The sequence below is a fragment of the Semicossyphus pulcher genome, unplaced genomic scaffold (assembly GCF_022749685.1).
Source record: "Semicossyphus pulcher isolate SPU_LCO1_2020_fin unplaced genomic scaffold, fSemPul1.0.p SCAF_5, whole genome shotgun sequence".
Classification (NCBI taxonomy): Eukaryota; Metazoa; Chordata; class Actinopteri; order Labriformes; family Labridae; genus Semicossyphus; species Semicossyphus pulcher.
Window position 1 is genome coordinate 32,757,624 of NW_027211726.1, and position 26,978 is coordinate 32,784,601.

At 42.3% G+C, this 26,978-nt stretch overlaps 2 protein-coding genes across 2 annotated transcripts; both read left to right on the forward strand.

Annotated features, from left to right (window-relative positions):
- The first annotated feature begins 523 nt into the window (after positions 1-523).
- Positions 524-19,852, forward strand: LOC138609472 (NLR family CARD domain-containing protein 3-like). Its single transcript, XM_069682107.1, has 6 exons — positions 524-633; positions 905-1,015; positions 13,443-13,518; positions 13,724-13,916; positions 14,145-15,928; positions 19,796-19,852. The coding sequence occupies exons 1-6, from the start codon at positions 524-526 to the stop codon at positions 19,850-19,852; spliced, it is 2,331 nt and encodes a 776-aa protein (XP_069538208.1).
- A 685-nt stretch (positions 19,853-20,537) lies between these two features.
- Positions 20,538-26,270, forward strand: LOC138609474 (scinderin-like). The gene is made up of 4 exons (XM_069682108.1): positions 20,538-20,601; positions 25,739-25,860; positions 26,042-26,119; positions 26,193-26,270. Exons 1-4 carry the CDS (start codon positions 20,538-20,540, stop codon positions 26,268-26,270), a joined length of 342 nt encoding a protein of 113 aa, XP_069538209.1.
- Positions 26,271-26,978: the final 708 nt, after the last annotated feature.

A 26,978-nucleotide genomic window follows, 5' to 3' on the forward strand; every position in this document is an offset into this window, starting at 1 on the left:
GACAGAATCAGTGTGATGTTCAGGAAGTCTTCACAGTCTGTGCTGCAGTAAAAGCTCAAAGTATTATCAGCTACATGGACTTAAAGTATGAGCAGTAAAAGTACACAGTGTGAGTGTGCTGTAACATGTGATATGATGACATCATTGTCAGTGATGCGTTCAGGTGTACCACGTGTTTTACTGTGAAGCTCATTGTGAATAGTTTCATGTGAAGCTGTAATCATTCTTTATTGATCAATGTGCTGCTTCTGCTCAGAGTGCAGCTCTGCCAGCAGGGGGCGCTCTGCTATGGATCAGTGTGAGGACACAGAGGAGGGAGCCCCTCCCTCTAAAAGCTCTCTGTGTGGGGAACATGAAGCTCTGAGGTGAGATGAGGATCTCTAAGTGTCCATGACTCTCCTCCATGTCACAGCTCAGCACTCACATCACTGCACCATCATCACTCACACTCACTGTCACACCTGCTGCTGAACAGGTGAACAACAGCTCACTGTAACTAATCATGTTGTTTGTTTGTATCAGGATGCAGCAGCAGAGACCAGACTCTCCTGGACCCAGCTGTGTGTCCATGAAGAGTGACTGGTCTATGGGTAAACCTATTAGCTTTAAAGTTGAACATCCTGCTGATGGAAGGTAAGAATTTATCAAATCAATATGAATATAAAATATTATTCTTTAGATTATTTTATGACCATGTTGCCTGTTTTTAAACTAACTTTTGCACATTAAGAAAGATCTTCTCTTTAGTTTGAAAGTGTGATTGTCATGAAGAACTTTGAGTTATTCAGACGAGTTAAAGGAGGAGTTTGAGTTTATCCAGCTGAGGCTTTCGGACGGTCACACCTGCTGCTGAACAGGCTAACAACAGCTCACTGTAACAAAAAATGTTGTTTGTTTGTATCAGGATGCAGCAGCAGAGACCAGACTCTCCTGGACCCAGCTGTGTGTCCATGAAGAGTGACCGGTCTATGGGTCGCCTTATTGCCTTTAAAGTTGGACATCCTGCTGATGGAAGGTAAGAATCAAAAAATTAATGTTCTGACTCTGCTGAGAATAGACTCATGTCCTGGTCCAGAGCTTCATAGTGTGTTCTGTTACTCATCAGTAAATTGTTTCAGCGGTGACATCACAGCGTTCACCTGTACAACAGTCACCTGCAGAGTTGGAAAGAGAACTGAAATATTCTCCTCAAGTAAAAATACTCTTACTTTGATGAAATCCTACTTAAGTACAAGTACAAAATTACCAGTCTAAAAATGTACTCAAGTCAAAGTGAAAAGTAGCTTGTTTAAAATGTACTTAAAGTCAAAGTTACTTAGTTACATTTTTTAACAACAACGTACCGGGGGGAGCATATGCTTAGTAGTTACACATTGTGACCTATAAGTATATTCATACACAAACATACATACTGTAGGTACACATGCACACCTACACCCCTACAGAGATACATGTAATTATACATATGCACACACACGTACATAAATTGACACATACATACCTACCTATATAGATCTACTGAAATTCACATTGAAATAATAAACCAGAAGAGTCCAAACTGAAGTAGTTAGTAACTGCTGTCCGTCTCCTTTTAAAGGTAGGCAGCGTCACTTGTAGCAGGACGGTCATGTGCTCCATTGTGTCGACATGTTTGACTTTTTGTAACCATTGGTCAAGTGAGGGAGGATTAGGCTTCATACGATTAATAGTAATAGTTTTTCTTGTGATCATCAACAGAATGTGCAGAATATAACGTTGGTCCATAGTTAACAAGTGTTTTAACTGAACAGCCGGTCCAGGGGGGTGTCTGTTTCCAAGATTTACTCAATCTCTTCTTCGACACTTCTCCAAATGTCTTTATTGTCAGGCAGTCCCACAGTATATGGGTATGGTCACCCACCATATCTCAGTTTCTCCAGCATTTATTGGTAGAATTGTTTTTAAAAACACAAGCTATTAGTGGGGTCCTAAAGAACCTCATTTTCACCTTCCAATCAAGTTCTTTCCATAACTGGCTTCCAACCCCTCGGTGACATCCAGGACACTTGTATTCCCAGGCGTCATCTTCCGTTGTTCTTTAATATGTAGTTTTATCTGATGTGTCTGAACATTAGCCTTTTGGGATATTTGTTTTTTCTTTGTTGCTGCGCCGTGTTCAGACAGATACTCTACATCTCCTAGTATGGGCATGGCCCATGACAGAGCCACAGCCCCCTTCAACTGCTTTAAAATGAGATCCAGACTTTCAATGTATCCAGATTATTTTTCTGAGACTGTTCACTGAGAACTGGCAGGGTAGATAGTGATATTCCTGGTAAGGAATTGTGTTCAATAGAAACTCATCCAGTCTCTAGAGCTGTGACTACCCGTGCCCCCGCTGCATGAAGCTGCCCAGTAGTAGAGTTCTAGGTTGGGTAGACCCAAACCTCCTTTCTGTTTTGTTGACATCAAGATTTTCAAACAGATTCTTGGTCTCTTGTTTACCAAATAAATGGTCTGAAATAGTAATGGGTTCTATATTGCCTTCACTAGTCCCGTGTGTCTGTTCCACCAAGAACCTGTCCAGCCTACAATAGCTGCTATGAACTTGTGACACGAAAGTAAACTTTTTTCTCTGGGGTGGAAGTGACGCCAGACATCCACCAAGCGTAATACATCCATCATTACCAAAAGAGTAGTACATTTCTTAGACATGGGGCCACTGCCTTTCTGTCTCCTCGATCATTGCTATAGACCACTGCATCTTTTCAAGATGACTTTCTTAATTGGGCTGCTTATGTCCTTAACAGTTTAACTAAAGCAGTTTAGGCTATCCATGTATCTGTTGTTTGAAACATTTTAGTGTACTCCCTTCTCAGTTTCTTTCTAGGAAGGCACATAAAGTCAGGTAAAACTAAAGTATGAAGAAATAACAGCGGCCCAGAGTTAATCTCGAGGTGAAATAAACTAGAGGTCGACCGATAGTGGATTTTTTAAAGGTCGACATAATAACGATAGTTTGTACAAGGAAAAAGTCTGTAGCCGATTAATCGGCCGATATCTCCCTACCCCACGAAAAAAAAAAAACTATTTTAAATGAACAATCTTTATCTTTATTACACATCCTTACACATAACTGTTGAACTGAAAGTCTGTGTCAAATAAATAACAAAATAAAAACATAAATCTGGAACACAACATGAATCTCAAAGAGTAATGAATACCTACATAAATAAAATAAGTAGTAAAGAAAATATAATCTGCAGATGAACATCTAACTCAATTTGTTGTGCCCACATCCTTTCCTCAGCAAAACAGTCCCATAGAGGGACTGTGTTTCCTCCAGCTGCCGTCTAATGTAAGAAACAAGAAACATGTCAATCAATTCAATACAGCTATTTACTAAATAGGCTATCAAATAGATAATGTGTATATATATATAGATAGATAGATAGATAGATAGATAGATAACTAATATTTATTTCAATCTACATGAATGATTAAAGTTGCACTTTATTAATCCTTTTTAAATTGAAATGATGCTGCAGTTGTTTTCTTAAAGTTGCTGGTTTAATAAAAATCTTTCTGATAAAGTAAAGTTTCACTAAAGTTACAAATGAATGGTTATTATCATCACGGAAGCTTTCTGGCATATTTGGGAGAAAAAAATAGAAACACTAATTCAGCAGAAACAACTCAAGTAGCATCAAAGAAGTTACCATCAGAATCTTATATAGAAAGCGAATGTATCGCCCCTGTGTCAGTCTCTGGCTCTTTCCCTTTAACTTGACCTACACATTGTTGTTCACAACAGTTTGTGTTGACGTCGTGACGTGCTTTACTCCTACAGCAGCCTTATGCAAACGCAGGTTTTTAATAAACCCGTTTTTGCCACTTGGACTTTGATAATAAGTACAGAGAGTTTCCTGAGTGTGATCTGCTGGATTACATCGTTGGAAACATGTTGGATCTGTGTACATGTCGATGCGCTCCGTGGCGTATATCAGGCCAGATGCTGCGCGTCCCGTTACATTTTTAAATACCACTCTTACAAACTATTAGTGTTTGTGCACATTACCGGAGTGAGGAGGATCATAAAAAGTGTGATTTCATGTCATGAATGGACAGTTGACGTTACGTGGTTGGATTATTTAGAAGAGAGAACGCCACATTGGTAAGTAATCTAAGTAACAGTTAAATGATTTATTTTCCTCCCTGCCTGCCTGTCTTGTATCGTGGAGAGCTGATATTGTTACGTTATATTCCAGAGATAACTTTTGAGGGGAGAAATAAACTGAAACGAGTCAGATATAATATGAATCACGGACAACTTGTCAGCTGTTCCCCGGTACAGCAAAGGTTTAGCCCCCACCCACCCCTCTCACGGTCTCCACGTACGAGTGGCATTTCATGGTTTCCTAACAGTTGTTAACAGTACCCTCGGGAGTTGCTCACGCAAACTTATATTTTCAGCAAAAGTGCCCCTCAAATGATCACATATGATCCCATTAGTTTTTCTCCCCCCAATATGTTTATTGCCATTTTCTTATTATATCATTACAACAAAGCAACGTTCAATAACAATTCGACCGTTGAAGACCAAAAATGCCAACATTGCACACTCCTGCATACACACCCTTACACACTCACGCTCAACTTGCATAGATATGAAATAAGGTAATAATAATAATAATCATAATAATAATAATAATAATAAAATATAAATTTCAGAAAATAAAATAAAATAAACATATATATATATATATATATATATATATATATATATATATATAATAACAACAATAATAATAATAATAATATAGAAGATAAAATAAATAAAATAAATAATAAATACATTTAGATGCTACATTTTACAATTTCTTTTCAGGTGAAGCTTACATTCCAGGTTTCTATTATGTTCATGTGTGGTTCCCAGAGCTGCACAAAGTCTCTCCGCTTGCCTTTAAGTAAGTTAGTCTTTCCAGACCGATAGAGTTCGTAAGTTCCTTTATCCACATTTTCAATGATGGAGCGTCCATACTCTTCCAACACAGAGCAATAGCTCTCCTGGCATGTAGAAGTCCAAAGTCCAGAATTTTAGTCCGCTTCTGTGTTTGTATAAAGTCCTCTGGATATATTCCAAGCACACAGAGTTTGACATTTAAGGGGATTCTGGTGTTAAACATCTCTGATAAACATTTTGTACCATCCTTCCAGAAAATTTGAATCTTTGGACATTCCCATAGACAGTGAAAAAGAGTGCCTTTCTCATTTGAACATTTAGTACAGACATCTGGAATAGTATCAGACATGTGGTGGAGTTTGACAGGGGTTATGTACGTTCTCATCGACCATTTATATTGAAGTAATTTAAACCATGTATTTATTGTCTGCTTTTGCACTTTTAAACAAGCCTCATTCCAGTCCGCCTCATCGATATCTTCCTGTATATCAGTTTTCCAAGCATTTAGTTTATCAAGTGTTGAATCTTTTGTGTATGCCACCAATATGCTGTAATATTTAGATAGGTGGCTCTTCCCTCCCAAATTTCCAAGTGTTATCTCCTCAAGTTTTGATAAAGGTGGAATATACATAATCTGTTCATATTTAGATGAAATGAAGCTTTTTAACTGTAAATATTTGAAGAAATGTTTTTGGGGATTTGATATCTCTCACATAATTGATTAAAAGAAAGTAAAACACCATCTACATAAAGGTCCTTCATTTTCTGAATACCTTTTAAAAACCATGACCCAAATCCTCCATGCTTTCTGCCAGGTGTAAACTGCTTATTACCCCAAATAGGAGTAAATTGCGACAGTACAGGCATATCACCTACATGTCTGTGTGCAGCATGCCAAACTGAAATTGTATTTTTAAGAAAGGGATTTTTTCTTACTTTTTTCAATGTCTTGGTATCTGAAGAGTATAGATATACATTTAGTGGAAGATCTGGAATGGACTTTTGCTCAATGCTTACCCAAGCTGGAGATGCTGTGGTGCAAAAGTAATATGATGCTGAAGTCAGCTGGGCAGCCATGTAGTACCATCTAAGATTGGGGAGTTGAAGCCCTCCCCTCTCATAAGGAAGGTATAATAGTTTAAGGCGGAGTCTAGCCTGTCTGTCATTCCAAATGAATTGACTGAATATTTTGTTAAGTTTATCGTAGAACATGTTTGGTAGTGGCAATGGGAGTGTTTGGAATAATATAAAAATGTAGGTAAAATAGTCATTTTTAAGATATTAATTCGTCCGATCATGGAGATAGGCAAGCTGGACCATCGGTTCAATGTTCCTGTCACCTTGTCTACCAGGGGGTCATAATTTGCTGGGATTATTCCATCTAGTTCAGGAGTGATTTTAACACCTGGGTATTTAAAACCTTCAGTAGTTGTCATAAAAGGAGTATTTACTACGGGATTATGTCTTTCCTCTTTATTAAGAAACATTAATACTGATTTTGAATTATTAATTTTATATCCAGAAGCACAGCCCACTATTGTTATTCCCCGGGCCTCTTTTTATTATTCTTCCCCCTGTTTTTCGTCCGTTTTCTTGCCCCGCAGCTTTGAGCGCACACAAACAAAAAATATATCAAAACGTGCGGCTCGGTCGGACTCGGTGTGCTATTATTTTTATCTCCAGAATATTAATTTTTCGCGTCAGCATAAGGAATGAATGGGACGAGGTACAAAAAACTCGCAAATCTGCGACGTTTTTCAAACATCTCCTGCTCTGGCCTACGTTCACCTAGAAACACCATTCAAACTTTAAAATGTAGGCACGGGTCTTGTCTATTTAAGTTGTATTTTTTTCCTACGATGTTTCGTTTTTGAACGGTGACCCTTTAAAGATGGTGAGTTATTTTGGAAAAATTCAGGATTTATAATGGGTGTGTATTGCGGAATGTTCGTGCAGAGCTTACTGACAGAGTGGGGAGACTCAAAAAAACCTCTCAGAAATTCTCTCTTTCTCTGACGACCCCAGCCACAAATTACACAGTAGAACTGTGATTTCACAGAGTTGTAGCCACACTTGTCTTCTTTCTCCCAATGTGTCTACTTTATCAGTAGGATGTACGGTTTTTGATTTATCTGCCCCTAACCGACAAGAGTAGCTCTCAACTGCTCCATTTACTCCAATGTTAATCGGGAGGAGGATTTTCCAGGATTTTCGAAAGTGCACCTGTTTTTAACTCGCTCCTATTACCACATTTTAGAAGCTAGGACCACAAAAACTTATGTCTGTGTTCTTTAAGGCCTTTCTGGCTTGATGGTGAAGAAATTTTGCCGATATCATGTTTGGTTTTGAAGAAATGGCAGTAGTTTGACGTCCTAAATGTGAGCCAGAAATCACGCTCAGATCAGCTGTCACAGACACCAGCTGTGGTCACAGGCCGTTTCTAGGGCTTTCCGACAACCATCACCGCGGCAACCGAGATCAACTGGGCCAATTAATTATTCAGACTCAAAAAAACTCTCAGAAATTCTCTCTTTCCGTGACGACCCCAGCCACAAATTACACAGTAGAACAGTGATTTTTCACAAAGTTGTAGCCACACTTGTCTTCTTTCTCCCAATCTGTCTACTTTATCAGTAGGACTTATGGTTTTTGATTTATCTGCCTGTAACCGACAAGAGTAGCGCTCAACTGCTCCATTCACTCCAATGTAAATCACACAGACAGACAGACAGACGACAGACACGCACAGACACACACATGCACAGACACACACACAAGACAGACAGACAGACAGACAGACGACAGACACACACATGCACACAACCACACACACAAGACAGACAGACAGACAGATGACAGACACACACACAGAGACACACACACAGACAGACAGACAGACAACAGACACACACACACACACACACACACACAGACACATACACAGACAGACGACAGACACACACACACACACAGACAGACAGACAGACAACAGACACACACACACACACACACAGACACATACACAGACAGACGACAGACACACACAGACACACACATGCACACAACCACACACACAAGACAGACAGACAGACAGATGACAGACACACACACAGAGACACACAGACAGACAGACACACAGACAGACAGACAGACAACAGACACACACACACACACACACACACACACAGACACATACACAGACAGACGACAGACACACACACACAGACAGACAGACAGACAGACAGACAGACGACAGACACACACAGACACACACATGCACACACACACAGACAGACAGACAGACGACAGACACACACAGACACACACATGCACACAAACACAGACAGACAGACAGACAACAGACACACATGCACACACGCACACAGACACATACACAGACAGACGACAGACACACACACACAGACAGACAGACAGAAATACCATAGATGAAGACGCTGAGAATGAATGGTAGGTTGTGAAATGAATACATTGTAGCATTGCATTGTAGTATAGTATCATAGCATTGGCAATCCTCATTGACAATGAATGGGGCTGTGTGAAAAAAATGAAACTTTCTTTTTCAAAAATCCAATTCAAAAAATCAAATCATAATATCAATGTACGTGGGGTTCACACGCGCACACAGACATGCAGCGCAGCACAGCCCACTCTCGCGATTTCCCAACGGGGAATTGTCTAGTATTAGGGTTATTGTTGCTAATCTTAGTGAGTGTGGGAGCGTTCCTAAAATAAACGATTCTTCATACATGTCAAGAAGTGGCCTTGAAAGTTGTTTTTTAAATGTTTTATAAAACTCTATAGGTCATCCATCCGGTCCGGGTGCTTTACCGATATTTATATCCCCTATAGCTTCACAAAGGTCTGCTGCTGTTGTTAATGGACTATCCAATGTTATTTTTTCATCATCTGATAGAGTCTGAAATTGCAACTGGTCAAGGAAGGTTTTTTGAGCCTCTATATTTCCTGTATATTCAGATTTGTATAGTAATTTATAATAGTTTTAAAATGGTCATTTATCTCTGATGGTTCTACAGTTAAATTGCCGGATGTTGACTTTATACTATTAATTGTTCTTTCAGCTTGCGTTTTCTTTATTCTCCAGGCCAACAATTTCCCTGCTTCTTCCCCTTGGTCGTAATATGTTTGTTTCATCCACATTAGACTTTTAGCTACTCTGTCAGTTGTTAATTTATCGTAATGAGCTCTCATGATAGACAGATTATGTAACTTTTCAGGGTCATTGTTATTATAAATTTCAGTCTCTGCGTTTTTAATCTGGTTTTCTAGTGCTTGTAATTCTTGGTTGTGTTGTTTGGTTTTAGAACTTGTGTAACTAATAATTTCACCTCTTATGTAAGCTTTAAATGCTCCCATCTAATGCTGGCCGTGGTTTCACCTTTATTTAGTTCTAAATATTTATCAATGCAACTTTCCACAAATTGAACAAAGGTTGGATCTTGTAATAAAAAAACTTGTAACCTCCACCTTCTCGGGCATTGCTCAATCCTACCTAATTGGATCTCCATAGAAACTGCTGCATGATCACTAATTACAATACTATTGTACCAGCATTTTTTGACATTAGACATGAATTCCACAGAGACTAAAAAATAATCAATGCGTGAATGACTTTTATACGAGCTTGAGTAACAGGAGTATACTTCTGTTTGGGTTTTGTGTCCTCCACACTTCAATCATTCCTAGGTCTTTTATATAATTAATCAGAGTTTTCCTGGTTTGTACATGAGTTGTATCTATTTGGGTGGATCTATCTAACACTGGATCTAGGGCACAATTAAAATCTCCTCCCATAATGTAAAGTCCTTCCAAAGCTGACACAGTTAAAAATAGTCTTTCAAAAAACAATGGGTTGTCGTCGTTAGGGCCATAGACATTTATAAGATTTAATTTTAGTGTCAGGATATTACCTTGAACAATAATATATCTTCCGGATGGGTCTTGAATGGTTTTTGAAAGTTGAAATGGTATTGAATTGTGTATGAGAATGACAACTCCCCTTGCATGACTACTAAAACAAGCATGAAATACTTGACCTGGCCATCTTTTAATCAAATAATGTCTGAGGAAACTAAATGTGATTCCTGTAGGAATATTATTTTAGATTTAAGATATTTTACCCTATTTAATACTTGTTTCATTTTGGCTAGTTTTCTCATTCCACGGACATTCCAGCTTGAAATATTAATGTTCAAACTACTTTTCTGTTTTGTTTTCTCCATAAATCACTATCTCAGCATGGGGTGAAGTTATGGAATTGTAAAAAAATAAATAAAAATATGATAATGATGAATAAAATGCAAGTACACACACACACACACACACACACACACACACAAACAATAGTCTGAACAATCCCTCCCTCAATCTTAGCATTTCCCAAACTGAAATGCACATCTTTCCCCTTAAGTAACTTTGGGGGACGCTGATCCACAATTTGAGGAGCAACTAGTCAGCGTAGCCCAACCCAAGCCCTCAATATCAACCAGTGTCCGTCAACCGTACACTTTCAAAATGGCTTAGTAATTTCTCCCTTTTGAATGATAAAATATCGGTAATACAGTACAACCATATTAACAAAATGTATACCGGACCAAACATCGGCTACAAAATATGTAAATATTAGCAACCCATTATATGCACTACACAGAGTTGTGTTTAAATAAGCACACTTGAAAACAGCAAAAGGTATGTATATACTTACGAAAGAACCTGGTATATATATGTGTGTGTTCGAAACTCAACTCAAAACAGCTCACTTTGAAGTACTTGGACTCCCATCTACACCTCCTGATAGTCACAGCTAATTAGCTGTTTCTCAGTTGGAGTCCTAATATTATGTTGTGGTCTTCAGTACCGCATCATTTTGAGTTCACGGGTCACGTGTAGCTGCTGTTGCTTGTGGAATGTTTTTGCAGAACTTTTCAGCCTCCTGTGGTGTTGAGAAGAGATGGATCTTACCTCCGTGCAGTACTCTCAGCCTGCATGGGTTATGCTGGAATCCACGGAAGGCGTTTATGTCAACAAACAGCTTCGTTACCGGGTTAAATCCCGTCGGATGCAAACAGTCTCTGCCGAGAGATCCTCTGCAAATGATAACTTGACCCCGTCATGTTTAATATCTTCGCTTTGCCTCTCGATAGACGAACTCCTTCTCCTGGAACTTTAAAAAGCGAACCAGGACCGCTCTGTTTTGGTTGGGCTTCCCCGATGCTAGTGTACGGTGCACCCTCTCCAATGTAAACGATCTGTTAGGGTTCAGCCTTAGCCATCTCGGTAACATGTCGTTAATGAAGTCGAGCAGTGTTTGTTGGCCCTCAGCTCCTTCTCTTATACCAAAAAGCCGGAGGTTCTCACTTCTGCCCCGGTTCTCCAGATCTTCTGTTTTAGACTCGAGATATGAGATTCTCTTCGTGGCCGAGTCTAGAGCAGCTTCTGCCTTTTCAAGTATTTTTTCGGTCTCGTGTATGCGGCTTTCAGCTTCTTCAATATGTGCTGCGTTGGTGGAAACATCCCTTTTTACGTCTGTCACTTTACCTTCCAGCGCAGCCATTGAGTTCGCCATATCAGTCAGACGGGTGTCGATATTGTCCAACTTTGTTCCGAAGTCCGCTTGGAGTGATTTCAGCTCCTTTAACACTTCAGCTATGTTAGCCATGTTAGCTTCTGTGTCGCTCGGTGGACTTGGCGGAGTTGTTTTAGTGCCAGTCTTGCGTCCTCAAGTAAAAATATCACACTGCTTGATTGCAGAAGGTTTTGACATATCAAGACCGAGGTTCTTCATTAAAAAAGCGACTGCACGCGAGGTACGCCCCTGCCTGGGGCTGCACAGCCATCGGCCACTATCGGAGCCCAGATCCGCCGATGATTATAGTTTATCGGGGCCGATTAATCGGCCAAAACGATCAATCGGTCGACCTCTAAAATAAAATAATCCAACAACTCAGAGAAAAACAAACAAAGTAGAAAAAGCTACGTAAAATGAGCTTCTGCCTACCAAACTGGTTTGGGATATTATTTTGTTCAGTTACCAGCAACCTAAACACAAACCAGCTCCTGGTGTAACCTGGGCAGAAGACAGTGACAGCTCCTCCATTGGGGACATAGACAGTGTCAGCGCTGCTGTCGCCTGGGTCTCAGAGCGGTCCCTACTCAGCGGCTCATATTTAAGTCCCATCCATTATAATGAAACCTGGGATTCTCATCGTAACATTGAAAGTTTTGAACTCCAAGAAGTTAAACTGGGCATGCAGTGGGGTCACTCAGCCCCGCAGAAGAAAGACTTAGCATCCGTGCTCGATAGCACTGCCGGGTCTCTCCTTCATGTCTCACCTACGCTGCTTCACCTGCAGCTCAGCTCCCTTTCCGTCTTCTCCCTCTGGTCCACTCAGACCTGAATATCAAGTTCCTGGAGGGGCAACTGAGAGCTTCGGGTAGGTTATTTCCCCAGACTCAGTGGACGTCCTTTAATTGTGCCGGGTAGATGCATTTGGCATTAATGTTTTTCTGCTTTAATTGTTTAATTACACCCCTCACCTGCGTTCTCTTCTTTTGTAACTCTGGGGAATAATCATGGTCAAAGTATGTCTGCCCTGCTCCGTAGAGGATTTGTATTTGGGTCCATCCATCCATCCGTTGTGTGCAGTAGTGGGTAGTAACGTGTTACACTGAATCTGTTTCATGTACTTGAGTAATTTTTTCAAATAATTGTACTTCTAAGAGTACTTGTTTTTCGTAGAATACTTTTTACTGTTACTCTGGTAAATTTGCGATAAAAAAATATGTACTTCTACTCTGTTACATTGGGCTACACACGTCTCGCTACTTTTATTGACACCAGGGTTGGAAATGAAGCCCCCGCCACTCCGAAGTATAACTGTTAAGGATCGGTTAATGACTTCACCACATACGCGGACGTGTCTGTGAAGCGGACAGCGGTACTTCCATCTGACAACGACACCACTGTCTAATCCCTTAGCAGATGCCTGCGACGTCTCTGCTACTGGTTTCTAGTGAATACGCTAACGCAACCAACCTCTACTAAGTTAACCATCATCAGTGTCGTCTGCAAGCACCAGTTAGCAACTTATCAAGAGCTAACCACAGAACATAGAGGAGAAGAGGGGCACGGTGAGCCGCCTCGTGTTTCTGGTGCACACTGTTTGTCATTGAAGCCAACATTCATGAGACACCATCATTTCTTTCTGGCAGTGATGGAGACAAACACACAGGAGAAGGGCTGAGTAATATTCAGGCCTGCACGTGTTTTTTTTTGGTTTGCAAAGAAACATTTTAGTCGGCTATATCAGTTTAATGACAAGTATGTCAAAGCAAACTATCTGGGTCAAATGACCCAGACCCCTCCCACTGACCCAGCCCTCATGGTCAGACCCCACAGCTCACTCCCTCTATCAGTCAGCTGTGTCATTAATTGTCCTTAAACTTGATGTTTTCTCCACAGAGTTCAGCAGAGCTCAGAGGTTCACAGTGATCAGTCAGCCCAGCAGCATCAGACAGACCTGGACTCCACATTTAAGGTGTGTACAACACACTGTTTACAATGAACTACATTAACTACAGGCTAAATGCCAAACCATCATTCAGTCTCCATGCTGTTCTGTTTGAGCAGCAGGCCTTCAGACTGACTGATGGATCACATGTTGTGTTCTACCACTTTATATTCATGTTCAGAGTCTGATTCTGTTCCAGCTGCTGGAGGAGAACATCGTCACATTTGTGAAGAACGAGCTGAAGAGAGTCCAGAGGGTTCTGAGTTCAGATTACCCAGCATGCTTAGAGAGTCAGAGGGAGGATGATGAGGTGTTGGATGGTGATGATGAAGATCAGAGGAGCAGCAGAGATGCATTTGTGAAGATCACTCTGCACTTCCTGAGGAGAATAAATCAGGAGGAGCTGGCTGACTGTCTGCAGAGCAGTAAGAGGATTTAATCAGGTTTAACATGATGGAAAGAGGAAATGCAGGTTTACATTTCTAAACTTAGTAAATATGATACACACATCTATATCAGATCAGAGCTTGTTTGTCATCCACTAAATGCTTTAATAAAACTGATGCAGAAGGAAAAACTCTAAAGCCACACTTGAATGTTGAGATTTTCTTCAGGATCCACTCTTTGATATCATTTGTTGTTTGATTATTCAGGAACTGTTGTTCCAGAGTGCCGACAGAAACTGAAGTCTAACCTGAAGGAGAAGTTCCAGTGTGTGTTTGAGGGGATCGCTAAAGCAGGAAACCCAACCCTTCTGAATCAGATCTACACAGAGCTCTACATCACAGAGGGAGGGACTGGAGAGGTCAATGATGAACATGAGGTCAGACAGATCGAATCAGCATCCAGGAAACCAGACAGACCAGAAACAACCATCAGACAAGAAGACATCTTTAAAGCCTCACCTGGAAGAGATGGACCAATCAGAACAGTGATGACAAAGGGAGTGGCTGGCATTGGGAAAACAGTCTTAACACAGAAGTTCACTCTGGACTGGGCTGAAGACAAAGCCAACCAGGACATACAGTTCATGTTTCCCTTCACCTTCAGAGAGCTGAATGTGCTGAAAGAGAAGAAGTTCAGCTTGGTGGAACTTGTTCATCACTTCTTCACTGAAACCAAAGAAGCAGGAATCTGCAGGTTTGAAGAGTTCCAGGTTGTGTTCATCTTTGACGGTCTGGATGAGTGTCGACTTCCTCTGGACTTCCACAACAATGAGATCCTGACTGATGTCACAGAGTCCACCTCAGTGGATGTGCTGCTGACAAACCTCATCAGAGGGAAACTCCTTCCCTCTGCTCGCCTCTGGATAACCACACGACCTGCAGCAGCCAATCAGATCCCTCCTGAGTGTGTTGACATGGTGACAGAGGTCAGAGGGTTCACTGACCCTCAGAAGGAGGAGTACTTCAGGAAGAGATTCAGAGATAAGAAGCAGGCCAGCAGAATCATCTCCCACATCAAGACATCCCGAAGCCTCCACATCATGTGCCACATCCCAGTCTTCTGCTGGATCACTGCTACAGTTCTGGAGGACGTGTTGAAGACCAGAGAGGGAGGAGAGCTGCCCAAGACCCTGACTGAGATGTACATCCACTTCCTGGTGGTTCAGACCAAACTGAAGAACATCAAGTATGATGGAGGAGCTGAGACAGATCAACACTGGAGTCCAGAGAGCAAGAAGATGATTGAGTCTCTGGGAAAACTGTCTTTTGAGCAGCTGCAGAAAGGAAACCTGATCTTCTATGAGTCAGACCTGACAGAGTGTGGCATCGATATCAGAGCAGCCTCAGTGTACTCAGGAGTGTTCACACAGGTCTTTAAAGAGGAGAGAGGACTGTACCAGGACAAGGTGTTCTGCTTCATCCATCTGAGTGTTCAGGAGTTTCTGGCTGCTCTTCATGTCCATCTGAAGTTCATCAACTCTGGTGTCAATCTGCTGTCAGGAGAACAAACAACCTGGTCTAAAGTGTTCAGAGAAACAAAACGTTTCTATCAGAGTGCTGTGGACCAGGCCTTACAGAGTCCAAACGGACACTTGGACTTGTTCCTCCGCTTCCTCCTCGGTCTTTCACTAGAAACCAATCAGAGTCTCCTGAGAGGTCTGCTGACACAGACAGGAAGTGGTTCACAGACCCAAAAGAAAACAGTCGAGTACATTGGGACAAAGATCAGTGAGAATCTGTCTGCAGAGAAAAGCATCAATCTGTTCCACTGTCTGAATGAACTGAAGGATAGTTCTCTAGTGGAGCAGATCCAACAGTCCCTGAGATCAGGACGTCTCTCCACAGAGAAACTGTCTCCTGCTCAGTGGTCAGCTCTGGTCTTCATCTTACTGTCATCAGAAAAAGATCTGGACGTGTTTGACCTGAAGAAGTACTCTGCTTCAGAGGAGGCTCTTCTGAGGCTGCTGCCAGTGGTCAAAGCCTCCAACAAAGCTCTGTACGTGAACACATCATTCTCCATGTTAAATGTAGTTTTACTTTATTCAGAAAAAACAACTATCTCTTGTCATTGTTTCCTTTTATGTACTGTTGATTCCTCTTCAGGCTGAGTGGCTGTAAACTGTCAGAGAGAAGCTGTGAGGCTCTGTCCTCAGTCCTCAGCTCCCAGTCCTCTTCTCTGAGAGAGCTGGACCTGAGTAACAACAACCTGCAGGATTCAGGAGTGACTCTTCTGTCTGCCGGTCTAAAAACTCCACACTGCAGACTGGAAACTCTCAGGTTAGTGTGCAGCTGTGTGAAAATGATAACCCTCTGAGCTCACATGTTCTGTATATTTGCTCAGTTCTCAGCTCTCAGTCCTGTGAGTCTGAATAACCCTGTAATTAAAATGGCTTTAATATCACACTGAAGGGGTCAGCTGACAAAGGATCTTGTCACCAGTATTGTGTTCATGTTCACGGCTCAGTAACTTGACTTGGATATATATGTGACGAGCGGCAAACACGCCCTCACTCAAGGGTGAGGTTGGGTACAATTTATTAATTTTATTTAACTACGGGAAAGCCTGACAACGCCACCCTGGGAATTTCGCCCAGGGAGATATTTAAATCACAGTGCAGTTAATAAGGCACTCAGGTTCGTTTTACAAATGGAGCATGAGACGTGGTTCAGGTACAAAAAAATACAAATATACTTTATTTTCAAAAAGGGGTAAAATTGACTTATTTTAAAATAACACCATATACACAAGGATGTGAGGGAAGGGACCCTAGCAGGGCTGGAGCTTACCAGTGGGAGGAAGTGGGACCATGAGGGGGAGAGGAATCCCAGGAGAGGAGCACCCGAGGGTTTGTGACACTTGCACACACACACGCACACACAATGGTGAAAAAGCAAAACCACGGGTTACACAGCACACAGGAGGGGGATACCACCACCAGGACACCAGGACCACCACCGTAAGCTTCCAGTCCTGAAAGGAGAAGGGAAATTAGTGAGGCTGGACACCGTACATCAAAACACAACTTCTCAAAGAACAATTTACCAAAATTAAGCTTCCAAGAACAACAACAAAGAAAGAGAATTTACCAAAATTAAGCAGTTGAAAATAACAACTCAAAGAAACAATCTACCAAAAGCAAATGTACGCAAAATTCTAATGTATGACACAACAAAAGAACTTCAGCTGTAGTACTTTCCAAAGTTGGTATCACACAAACAAGCAAAATTAAACAAACACATACAAGACATTTAAATCGGTGGTGAAACCAAATTCAGAAAATAACTAAAATTAAGTGAGCCAACCCGCCACTATCACTCATTAAAATAAATATAGGCCCGATACAGTCAGGACACACATATGCCAGGAGCAAAGCAACGCAAGGCGAAGCAAGGCAGCTGTGAAGCGTGCTACAATAAAGCCAGCAAAGAGAAGCAAAACAGCGGCAGGCAAAGAGAAGCAAAACAGCGCCAGGCAAAGACAAGCAAAACAGCGGCAGGCAAAGAGAAGCAAAACAGCGCCCGGCAAAGAGAAGCAAAACAGCGCCCGGCAAAGACAAGCAAAACAGCGGCAGGCAAAGAGAAGCAAAACAGCGCCAGGCAAAGAGAAGCAAAACAGCGGCAGGCAAAGAGAAGCAAAACAGCGCCAGGCAAAGACAAGCAAAACAGCGCCAGGCAAAGACAAGCAAAACAGCGCCAGGCAAAGACAAGCAAAACAGCGGCAGGCAAAGAGAAGCAAAACAGCGCCAGGCAAAGACAAGCAAAACAGCGCCAGGCAAAGACAAGCAAAACAGCGCCAGGCAAAGACAAGCAAAACAGCGCCAGGCAAAGAGAAGCAAAACAGCGGCAGGCAAAGACAAGCAAAACAGCGCCAGGCAAAGACAAGCAAAACAGCGCCAGGCAAAGAGAAGCAAAACAGCGCCAGGCAAAGAGAAGCAAAACAGCGGCAGGCAAAGACAAGCAAAACAGCGGCAGGCAAAGAGAAGCAAAACAGCGCCCGGCAAAGAGAAGCAAAACAGCGCCCGGCAAAGCAGCAGTGTTTCTCTGTCGCGTCACACGACCCAGTCAATCTTGATCAGCGCACAAGATCACACAGATGGGAGAGAGGAGGAGAGGCGAGCTTCATGCTCGCCTGGCTGCAGTGGCAAACCACGGCCGGCACAGAGCGTCAGGACGGGGATTCCCCGTGAGCTGCTGAGGCGGACAACGCCGAACTGCACCGGTGCTGCGGTGGAGACCGGAAGTGAGGCAACCAGGGAGGGGGCAGAACCTCGGAGCCAAAGAGCAAGAGGGCGACAAGATGCACAGTGCTTGCCTATATAGAGTGGCCTCATGAGCTGATTGGCTAACAAGAGAGCGCTGGGCAGCACAGTTACATTCAGAGCAGGGATGATGCATCTCATCCTGCTACATATAAATGCTGGTCTAAGACAGTCTGAGTTATGTTCATCTGGACTCCATCATGTGTGGTCCAAAGAGAAGAATCCCAACGACGACTGTAATAAAGCAGAGATGATGATTGGAACATTTATAAACTTATAAAGAGCCTTTCCTTCAGACTGAACAGTCCAGTACAGTAGCTGCATCACTGCTGATGACAAAGCAATCTGTGTTGATCTCTGGCTCCTTCTTACCTTCACTCCTCCCCGAGTACTTTGCCCACAGACTTGAAGGTGCTGACCCTCTATCCCACAGCTTCATACTCTGCAAACTGCCCCAATGTTCTCTGGAGGTCACAGAGAAACTAAGTCAGCAGAACGTTATCCACAGCAGAGGCCATCATGACGGACCCTCTCTACCCATGCTTTGTCTTCATATCCTGTTAATGAAAGTCAGAAAATAATCTTTCACAAGGTGACAACCGTATGTGGCGCCGGTGTAGCTCCGCCATTAAGACGCGCCCCATGTATAGAGGCACACTACTCGACGCAGAGGCCCTGGGTTCGACTCCGACCTTCGGCCCTTTGCTGCATGTCCTCCCCGGTCTCTCTTCCATCATTCCCGACTCTATCCACTGTCCTGTCCAATGAAGGCAACAAAAGGTTTAGATTTTTTGACCTGAGCGAGTTGACAGGTAAGGGTGACTTAGTTTCCTCACCGTGTCGGGCTCTGTGAGTGAGGGTGAGAATATTGAACTTCACCCTTCACACAACGGGGAGTCAATGAAGAGATCTGAGGATGGGGGTAATGTGAGACCTGGTGAGGAGTCTTGCAGCAGCATTCTGTGTTGACTGCAGGCGATTAAGCGCAGACTTGCTGAGTGACGAGAGGAGTGTGTGGCAGTCGTCGAGGTGAAACTACAGTTGAAACTAAAGTTCTCAGTTTACTTATATTTCTTAGGTGGACATAACATGATCTGGTTACCTGCTTAACATGGCTGTCAAAAGATGATGATTTATCAACTATTACTCCTAAATGATGTGGGCTAAAGCCAACAGCAGAGGAAAGGGGCCCAATGTTGTGATCCTGTGAGCTGATTGGATGGAAAGAGCTCAAGACGGTAGGAATAAGAGAGGAGCTAGCATGAAGTGGATGAGAGTTATGATGCATGTTGGACCTAATAGTCATTACTTTATCAACACAGAAGGAAAGGAAGGTATTGCAGTCATCAACAGTGAAACATGGTAATGTGGAGAGCGCTGGTGAAACAATGTTTTAAATAGTTATGAAACGTTGGGATTTCTTTTTGATGAAGAAATCAGGTCAGCAAAATAAGCCGTCCAGGCTTCCTGTACTGCTTCTTTAAAAGAACGCCGGAGATCTTTCAGATGTAGGCGATGCACTTCCACAGACGTTCAGACCTGTGACAGTGTGGTCTCAGGCAGCAGACAGCCTCTGTTATCCACTGACAACTGTTGCAGGTAGCCCGAGTCCTAACCTTTGAAGGTGCCTCTTTGTCCAGTAACGTGGAGCAATGACCATTAAAAGACTGCGTTAAAAACTCAACATTGTGAGGATTTATATTAAAATCACAGCAGGAGTGTGCTGAGAACTGGTCGGCTGTATTTCCTGTCATGATGCCGGCATGCAATGTTCTTTTAGGACAGGAAAGGTCATCAATTACACAGAGATCAAAGGAAATACATGAATGATCACTGATCAGTTGGTCTTCACAGCAGATATCATTAATATCTAGTCCCAGAGATGAAGGTCCCAGGTGTGAGCCCTCCTGTGAGTGGGGCTTTAAACATGTTGCTTGAAGATCAAAGATTCAGTGATATTAAGAAATTCAGTGGCTACACAGTTTGTGACATCATCAATGTGCAGGTTAAAATCAGCAGCTAAAAGTGCTCTGTCCAGCTTCATAAGAGAAGTCAGAAAGTGAACTCAGGTAAAAAGTGAGCAGCTGGACCAGGAGGTCGATCAATGAGAACACCACAGTGAGACCTTCACCGCGGCCTGAGCGACGTGGAGTCCCAATAACTGAACAGTCCATGGGGCACAGTTCATTTAAATGAACACATTCTTTTTGTCAGGTTTCAGTGTAGAAGAGAAGAGACAGACTGTCCCTTAAAATAAGTCATTTAATATGTGAGCCTTGTTACCCACAGATCTGCATTAATCAGACACATTTTAATAGAGGAACGGGGCCTTCGGGGGGGCATGCAGGTTAAAGGATCACTCGCCCACCAGGGTGATGCTGACTATGACGAGGGCGTGAGTGCTGGTTAGTGATCCTGACTGGGATGAGCATGATTACAGGAGTGAAGGCAGAGATACAGGTTATAGAGTTAGTAGGAACCCCTTCTAGCCAAGAGGGGGAGCTGATGGTGTGTGTGTGTGTGTGTGTGTGTGTGTGTGTGTGTGTGTGTGTGTGTGTGTGTGTGTATGTGTGTGTGTGTGTGTGTGTGTGTGTGTGTGTGTGTGTGTAGTCTGTCATGCTGTCTGATCACACAGGAAGGCTGTGCTTCTCTGGCCTCGGCTCTGAGCTCCTCCCACCTGAGAGAGCTGGACCTGAGCTACAATCATCCAGGAGAACCAGGAGAGAAGCTGCTGTCTGCTGGACTAGAGGATCCACACTGCAGACTGGAGACACTGAGGTACAGACAGACAGACAGACAGACAGACAGACAGACAGACATGTTTTGTCCCTCAGCTTGTTTCCATCTGTATAAATGATTTGGATCTTAAATGAAGAAATCTAATGTAGGTGTACATTTGAAGAATTGAATTGTGGGTATTTTGTTGTCTGCAGACGATGTTGCTCTACTGGCTGAATCAGAAGATGATTGACAACATTTGTTAAAGACCTGCTGTTACAGGTGGAGGTTGTTGATTCATCAGAGTAAAACACAGATAATTCACTTCAGAACAAAGGGTGTTCCAAGCAGGAGGAAAATGTTGACTCTTGGGACGGTTACATTGGAATACACACCTGAATATAAATATCTGGGATCTTCTCTTGATGAGTTTAGGACTCATGAAGCTGGAGTTAAATGATTGGCTGGTTGGGCTGGCAGAGCACTGGGGTCTGTTGTTACCAAGCTGCAGATATGTAAAGATGTTGGGTGTTCCACTTCCTCTCAGCTCTATGATGCATGTGTTTCCCCCACACTGAATGATGCCTCAGGGATATGGGGATTCAAAGACAGTAAAACTTCAGACGTTATACTAAACAGAGCTGAACGCTGTTTTTGAGGCGTTCATAAATGTGCTCCTACTTTGGCTGCTCAGGGCGACGTGTTGGTTTCCTGGATCTATACAGAGAAAATGTGAAATGATACGACTGTGGAATCGTTTACTGAACATGTCAGAACATCGGATCAATAGGAAGGTTTTCCTGTGGACTCAAATGTACAAGTCTCCATGGGCTGCAGAGCTTCATGCTGTTTGTGAGGATGCTGGCTTACAGTATATATACAGGAATCATTTATCATGCAGCCTGAACACAAGTAGAAAAAGTGATTTGCTAGATTAGAATAAAAATGGTTCAATGATATCTTGTTAAAACCTAAATTAGGAACATATATCCAAATCAAGCACAGTTATGGTGCTGAAGCTTACGTTACAGCAAACTGAACCAGGAGTCAGAGGTGTTTAGGTGCACAGGTGAGAACAGGAATCCTTCCTCTGGCTCTTGAAGTGGGCACATTTAAACACATCCAGGAGGAACACAGGCTGTGTGAGCTTTGTGAGAATGAATCACATTTTCTTTTGTATTGTCCTTTTTATGATGAGATCAGAGCATCCTTGATGAATGAAATGTATGCTGAAAATCCTCAAATGTTTTGGTGCTCTGACGACGACAGGATGGAACGTTTGTTTGGCTTTAATGTTTATAAGTCGGCCATTTTTGTTTGTAGATCCTGGAAGAAACGTCAGGATGGTTTATTTCTTTAATATTATTTCTGTTACGTGTCGACTTCTGGTTTCTGCTGTCTCTCTGCCTTTTTATGGGCCGGACATGTTGTTTATGTCTGACAGTAATAACACAATCAATCACACACAGACAGACAGACAGAAGCTGTCTCTCTGTCTCTAACTGGTGACCTTGCTGTCTGATGGAGGATGTGAGTGAAGCTGTATGAAGTCGATTCTGATCTGGTTTCTTCCTCCAGGTTGGACCATGGTGGACGGCACAGACTGAAACCTGATGAGAGGAAGTGTGAGTGTGTTTGAACTTTGATTCATGAGAACACAGCTGCTCATGTTGGGCTCCACTTTTTGTAATTGTCTTGACTGAAGATGAATTTCAATCAGGATTGACTTCCTGTTTTTGTCAGTGTGGCTGTAAAGATGTACGAAGTGAACAAAGTGAACAGCAGGATCCAATCAAAAGAATCAATACATTTGATGATCAGTGAAGAGAAGATTCACTGTGTTTCTTCCAGCTCTGATCTTTCTGCTTCATGTGACCTCTGACCTAATAACAGTTTGAGACAGCAGATGGTTCACAGCTTCTTTGTGCTGCACTTTTATTACTGACACTTGATTGTGCTCTTATCCTGGGCTCCACACATCCTGACTGCCATGTTCACTAACTGTTCATTTCATTACAGCTGCAGTGTTGAGTGTCAGTGCTGCCAAATATTCACAGTTAAACATGAAATCTAAGTTTGACTGACTTTCAGAAACTGTCAGTAAAGTTGTTTTTGAATGAACAGATGATAACCTGCAGCTGTGTTGTGTCTCCTTCTCTCCATCAGACGCCTGTGAGCTGGAAGTGGACACAAACACAGTGAGCAGAAGACTCAAACTGTCTGACAACAACAGGAAGGTGACATGTGTGTGGGACGAGGATCAGTCATATCCTGATCATCCAGACAGATTTTATTATCATCATCAGCTGCTGTGTAGGACTGGTCTGACTGGTCGCTGTTACTGGGAGGTCGAGTGGAGAGGATGGGTTGATGTATCAGTGAGTTACAGAGGAATCAGGAGGAGAGGAGGCAGTGATGAATGTTTGTTTGGATGTAATGATCAGTCCTGGAGTCTGATCTGCTCTGATGAAGGTTACTCTGTCTGGCACAATAAGAGAGAAACAAACATCTCCTCCTCCTCCTCCTCCTCCTCCTCTGGTAGAGTAGCAGTGTATGTGGACTGTCCTGCTGGCACTCTGTCCTTCTACAGAGTCTCCTCTGACACACTGATCCACCTCCACACCTTCAGCACCACCTTCACTGAACCTCTTTATCCTGGGTTCAGGTTGTGGTCAGTAGGTTCCTCGTTGTCTCTGTGTTCTCTGTAGGTCAGAGAAACTCTGCTGACTGAACATCACTGACTCTGTTCACTGACTCAAACTCTTTCATGAGTCTGATTTCATCACTTTGATTTGAATCATTTTATCAGGTTAAAAACTCAAAGATATTTACTTGTAAAAAAGAACTCATGATTTTGATTCATTTGTGTTTCTGTTCTATTTTGAACGATGTCGTCGTTTATTTGAATAAAATCTTGACCTTTGATCCTGAAGGAAATCATTTCATCTCGTCTGTCATCACTTTGAACACATGTGACGTTTGTCTTGTAACAGGTGACCCTTTGTGTGAGACCACATGGACAGAGATGTTGGAACACTTTCATAAAGCTCACATTCACCATATTAACACAGCGGCCATTTTCTTCTGACGTTAAGTTCAGGGTGAGAGGCTCAGATACTGTTAGCATGTTGTGCTGCTGCACATGCATGTAGCCTGGTCCAGTTCATAAGAAACATTAGTAGCTCAAGAAAACCTGCAGACCTCTACTCACAGCTGACACACACTAATAACAGACATGATTATGACAGCAGACGTGCCTTTATGGGGCGCTTCACGTTACCTCTGCCTGAATCTAATGCTTCAAAGAGGACTGTCACGTATAGGGCCATGTTGACCTGAATAAACACTCATAAGATCAGTTTTAAAAAGAGATTAAGAAACACAATTATTCTAAAAGAAATCAGTTCAGCCTCAATGTGACATTTTGTATGTGAACGTGGATAAAACTCAGACTAATTTACATCAACTGAAGCTAAAATAACCATCTACTGTTGTGGTGACACGATGAATGTGAAAGAGTTTTTCTTCTGTTTTACTTGTGTTTTATTTCTGGTGCTTTGTTTCTCATGTCGAAGGTCGTCTGTTGTGTCATCTTGAATGTTTTGTCTTGTTTTCTTTTGTATGGACCGCAGGGAGAACTGTTGTTACTGCGCGTCCATGTTTGCTCGTGACAGCAACAGGCGTTGTTCACCGCCAATCAGACCGTGAAGAGGAGCTGCGTGAAGATACATGTTGGATAGAATGAGACCGGAAGACTCATCAGCACAACTTCAAAATAAAAGTGTTCAACAAGTCAGGAAGCCACAGAGTGCATTTAGGTCAGGACTAAATAGATTAGGCTGTATATGGAATTAAACTGTGACTAACAACTGGATTAAAGAGTTTAGAAAGAGTCCTTAAGTAGAATATCTGACACCAGAGAAGATCAAAGGTGGGAATATGCTCACCTAAATGTTTTGCGCCCACTTGAGCTCCTTCTAGAAATATAGTTTTCAAACCCTGAGCACAAAAACCAGAATAAATTGACCCACAACAACTTGTTTTTAATCTCAGGGGATACCTCTGATCATAAAGCCTTTAGTGACAATGAAGAAGATTTTTAAAGCACAGCTCAAAAATAGCAGCAGACAGATATTATATTGGAAAGGTAGATATAACTTAGAACAAATGACATTTTATTTGTGCATCAATTTAGTTTTGATGAGTTTTTATAAAGAGGTCTAATTTAAGGATCATATAGTTTCACTTTTTAACAGTCATATTGAAACGCTCTTTACCACAGAGGGAGTTATAGAGATAGAGCTTGCAGTGTGTTCCTCATGATGGATCACATGATGGGCTACATGCAATTTAGCATTCAGCTCCTTTAATCAGGTATGAATCCTAGTATGAAGTCCCATTTAGAGCACAGGTAATCCTTACAAGTCAGTATCTGGATCAGGTTGATCCAAACCAGTTTTCTTTGAACAACCGGGATAAAAGTAAGATGGATTACCTGATCCATGATGATGAAAAGAGGATTTCCAAATGAAATGAACCCTTTTGAACAACCTGGGAGCGGATTGGAGGAGAAGAGTCGCAGTTATGTGACACTCAATCAAACTTTTGCCTCAACTTTGTGTCTCTTTAGATTTGACATGAGATTTTTAGATTTCTGCTGTTTGCCAGAAAATTTAATGTCAGAATCAACACAATTATAATGTAAGGTGCAGCTCTGTTTCCACTGAACTCTTGTGTAGCTGCACAGGTCCACCTGAGTGTGTGTGTGTGTGTGTGTGTGTGTGTGTGTGTGTGTGTGTGTGTGTGTGTGTGTGTGTGTTGCAGCTGACTTGTGGGCAGCGTTAGGCGGGAGGACAGAGTACCAGACCTCAGAGAGACTGGAGAGTCAGACCCTGACTCACCCTCCTCGTCTGTTTGGATGCTCCAACAAGACGGGCAGGTTCATCGTAAGTATCTGGTCCAGATGATTAAAACCTCCTCAGTAACAAGAATCATTTTCAACACATTCCTTCAAACACTTCAGTAAGCTGTTATCTTCCTCATGAGGCTGAATGAGTCCTCTTCAGTGCATTCACTGCTTTGTGTTGCAGCAGTCACTTTAGTAACATGTGTTCTCTTGTTGTGCAGATCGAGGAGGTTCCAGGAGAGTTCACTCAGGACGACCTGGCTGAAGACGACGTGATGCTGCTGGATGTTTGGGATCAGGTACACTGCAGCTTCATCAGGTGTTAGATCATCTCTCTGATGTCACTCTAATAAACACAATCCTCTGTTTCAGGTGTTTGTCTGGATCGGAAAGGACGCCAACGAGGTGGAGAGGACTCAATCTGTCCAATCTGGTGAGCTCTCTATTTGACTCATGTCCACAGGTGTACTCTGTTTGCAGTGTTGCTGTTTTAGTCCCTGTTGAAGCCAGGGATTGTTGTGTGAATTTGAAATACAGAATTTGCTCCAGGCAGAGAAACCCTGCGAATAAATAGAACACATTTTGAATATGGATCATAAAAACTAACCCACTTAACAAGAACAGAACAAGTCCACAGGAACCAAACAATAATGCTGATAATTAGACTTCCGGGAAGATGGCGGAGTGAGCGGTGGAACTTTTTGCAGGCTCTGATACCCGACTTTAAAAGACCTTTAAAACAAAAATCGACAGTTAAGCGATAACAGAAAAGTTATTATCTCCAACGTTGTCTTTACAACACACACAAATGATCTTTTTTTTTCTTCCAAAGTTCCCTCGCTTTACGCGGACAAAGTACGAGTGTCATGAGTTATTCTAGTTGAGTTGAGTGTCAGATTTGTGTTTCGGTGATCAGATGTTGTTTCCTGTTTTGCTCTGTCACTTTGTCTCCTGTTGTCATTAGTTCTTGTTTTTTAGTTTAGTATTTCATTGAATCTGTGTTCGTGTCATTTAGTCTTGTTTAGTTCTGTTTTTCATTTGTGTTTCATTGGTTAGATCATTTCCTGTTTTACTTTGTCACCTTGTCTCTCGTGTTGATCCACTTCCTGCCTGTGTGTGTTTCCCGCCTGTTTGATTATGTGCCCTGCCATTATTGTT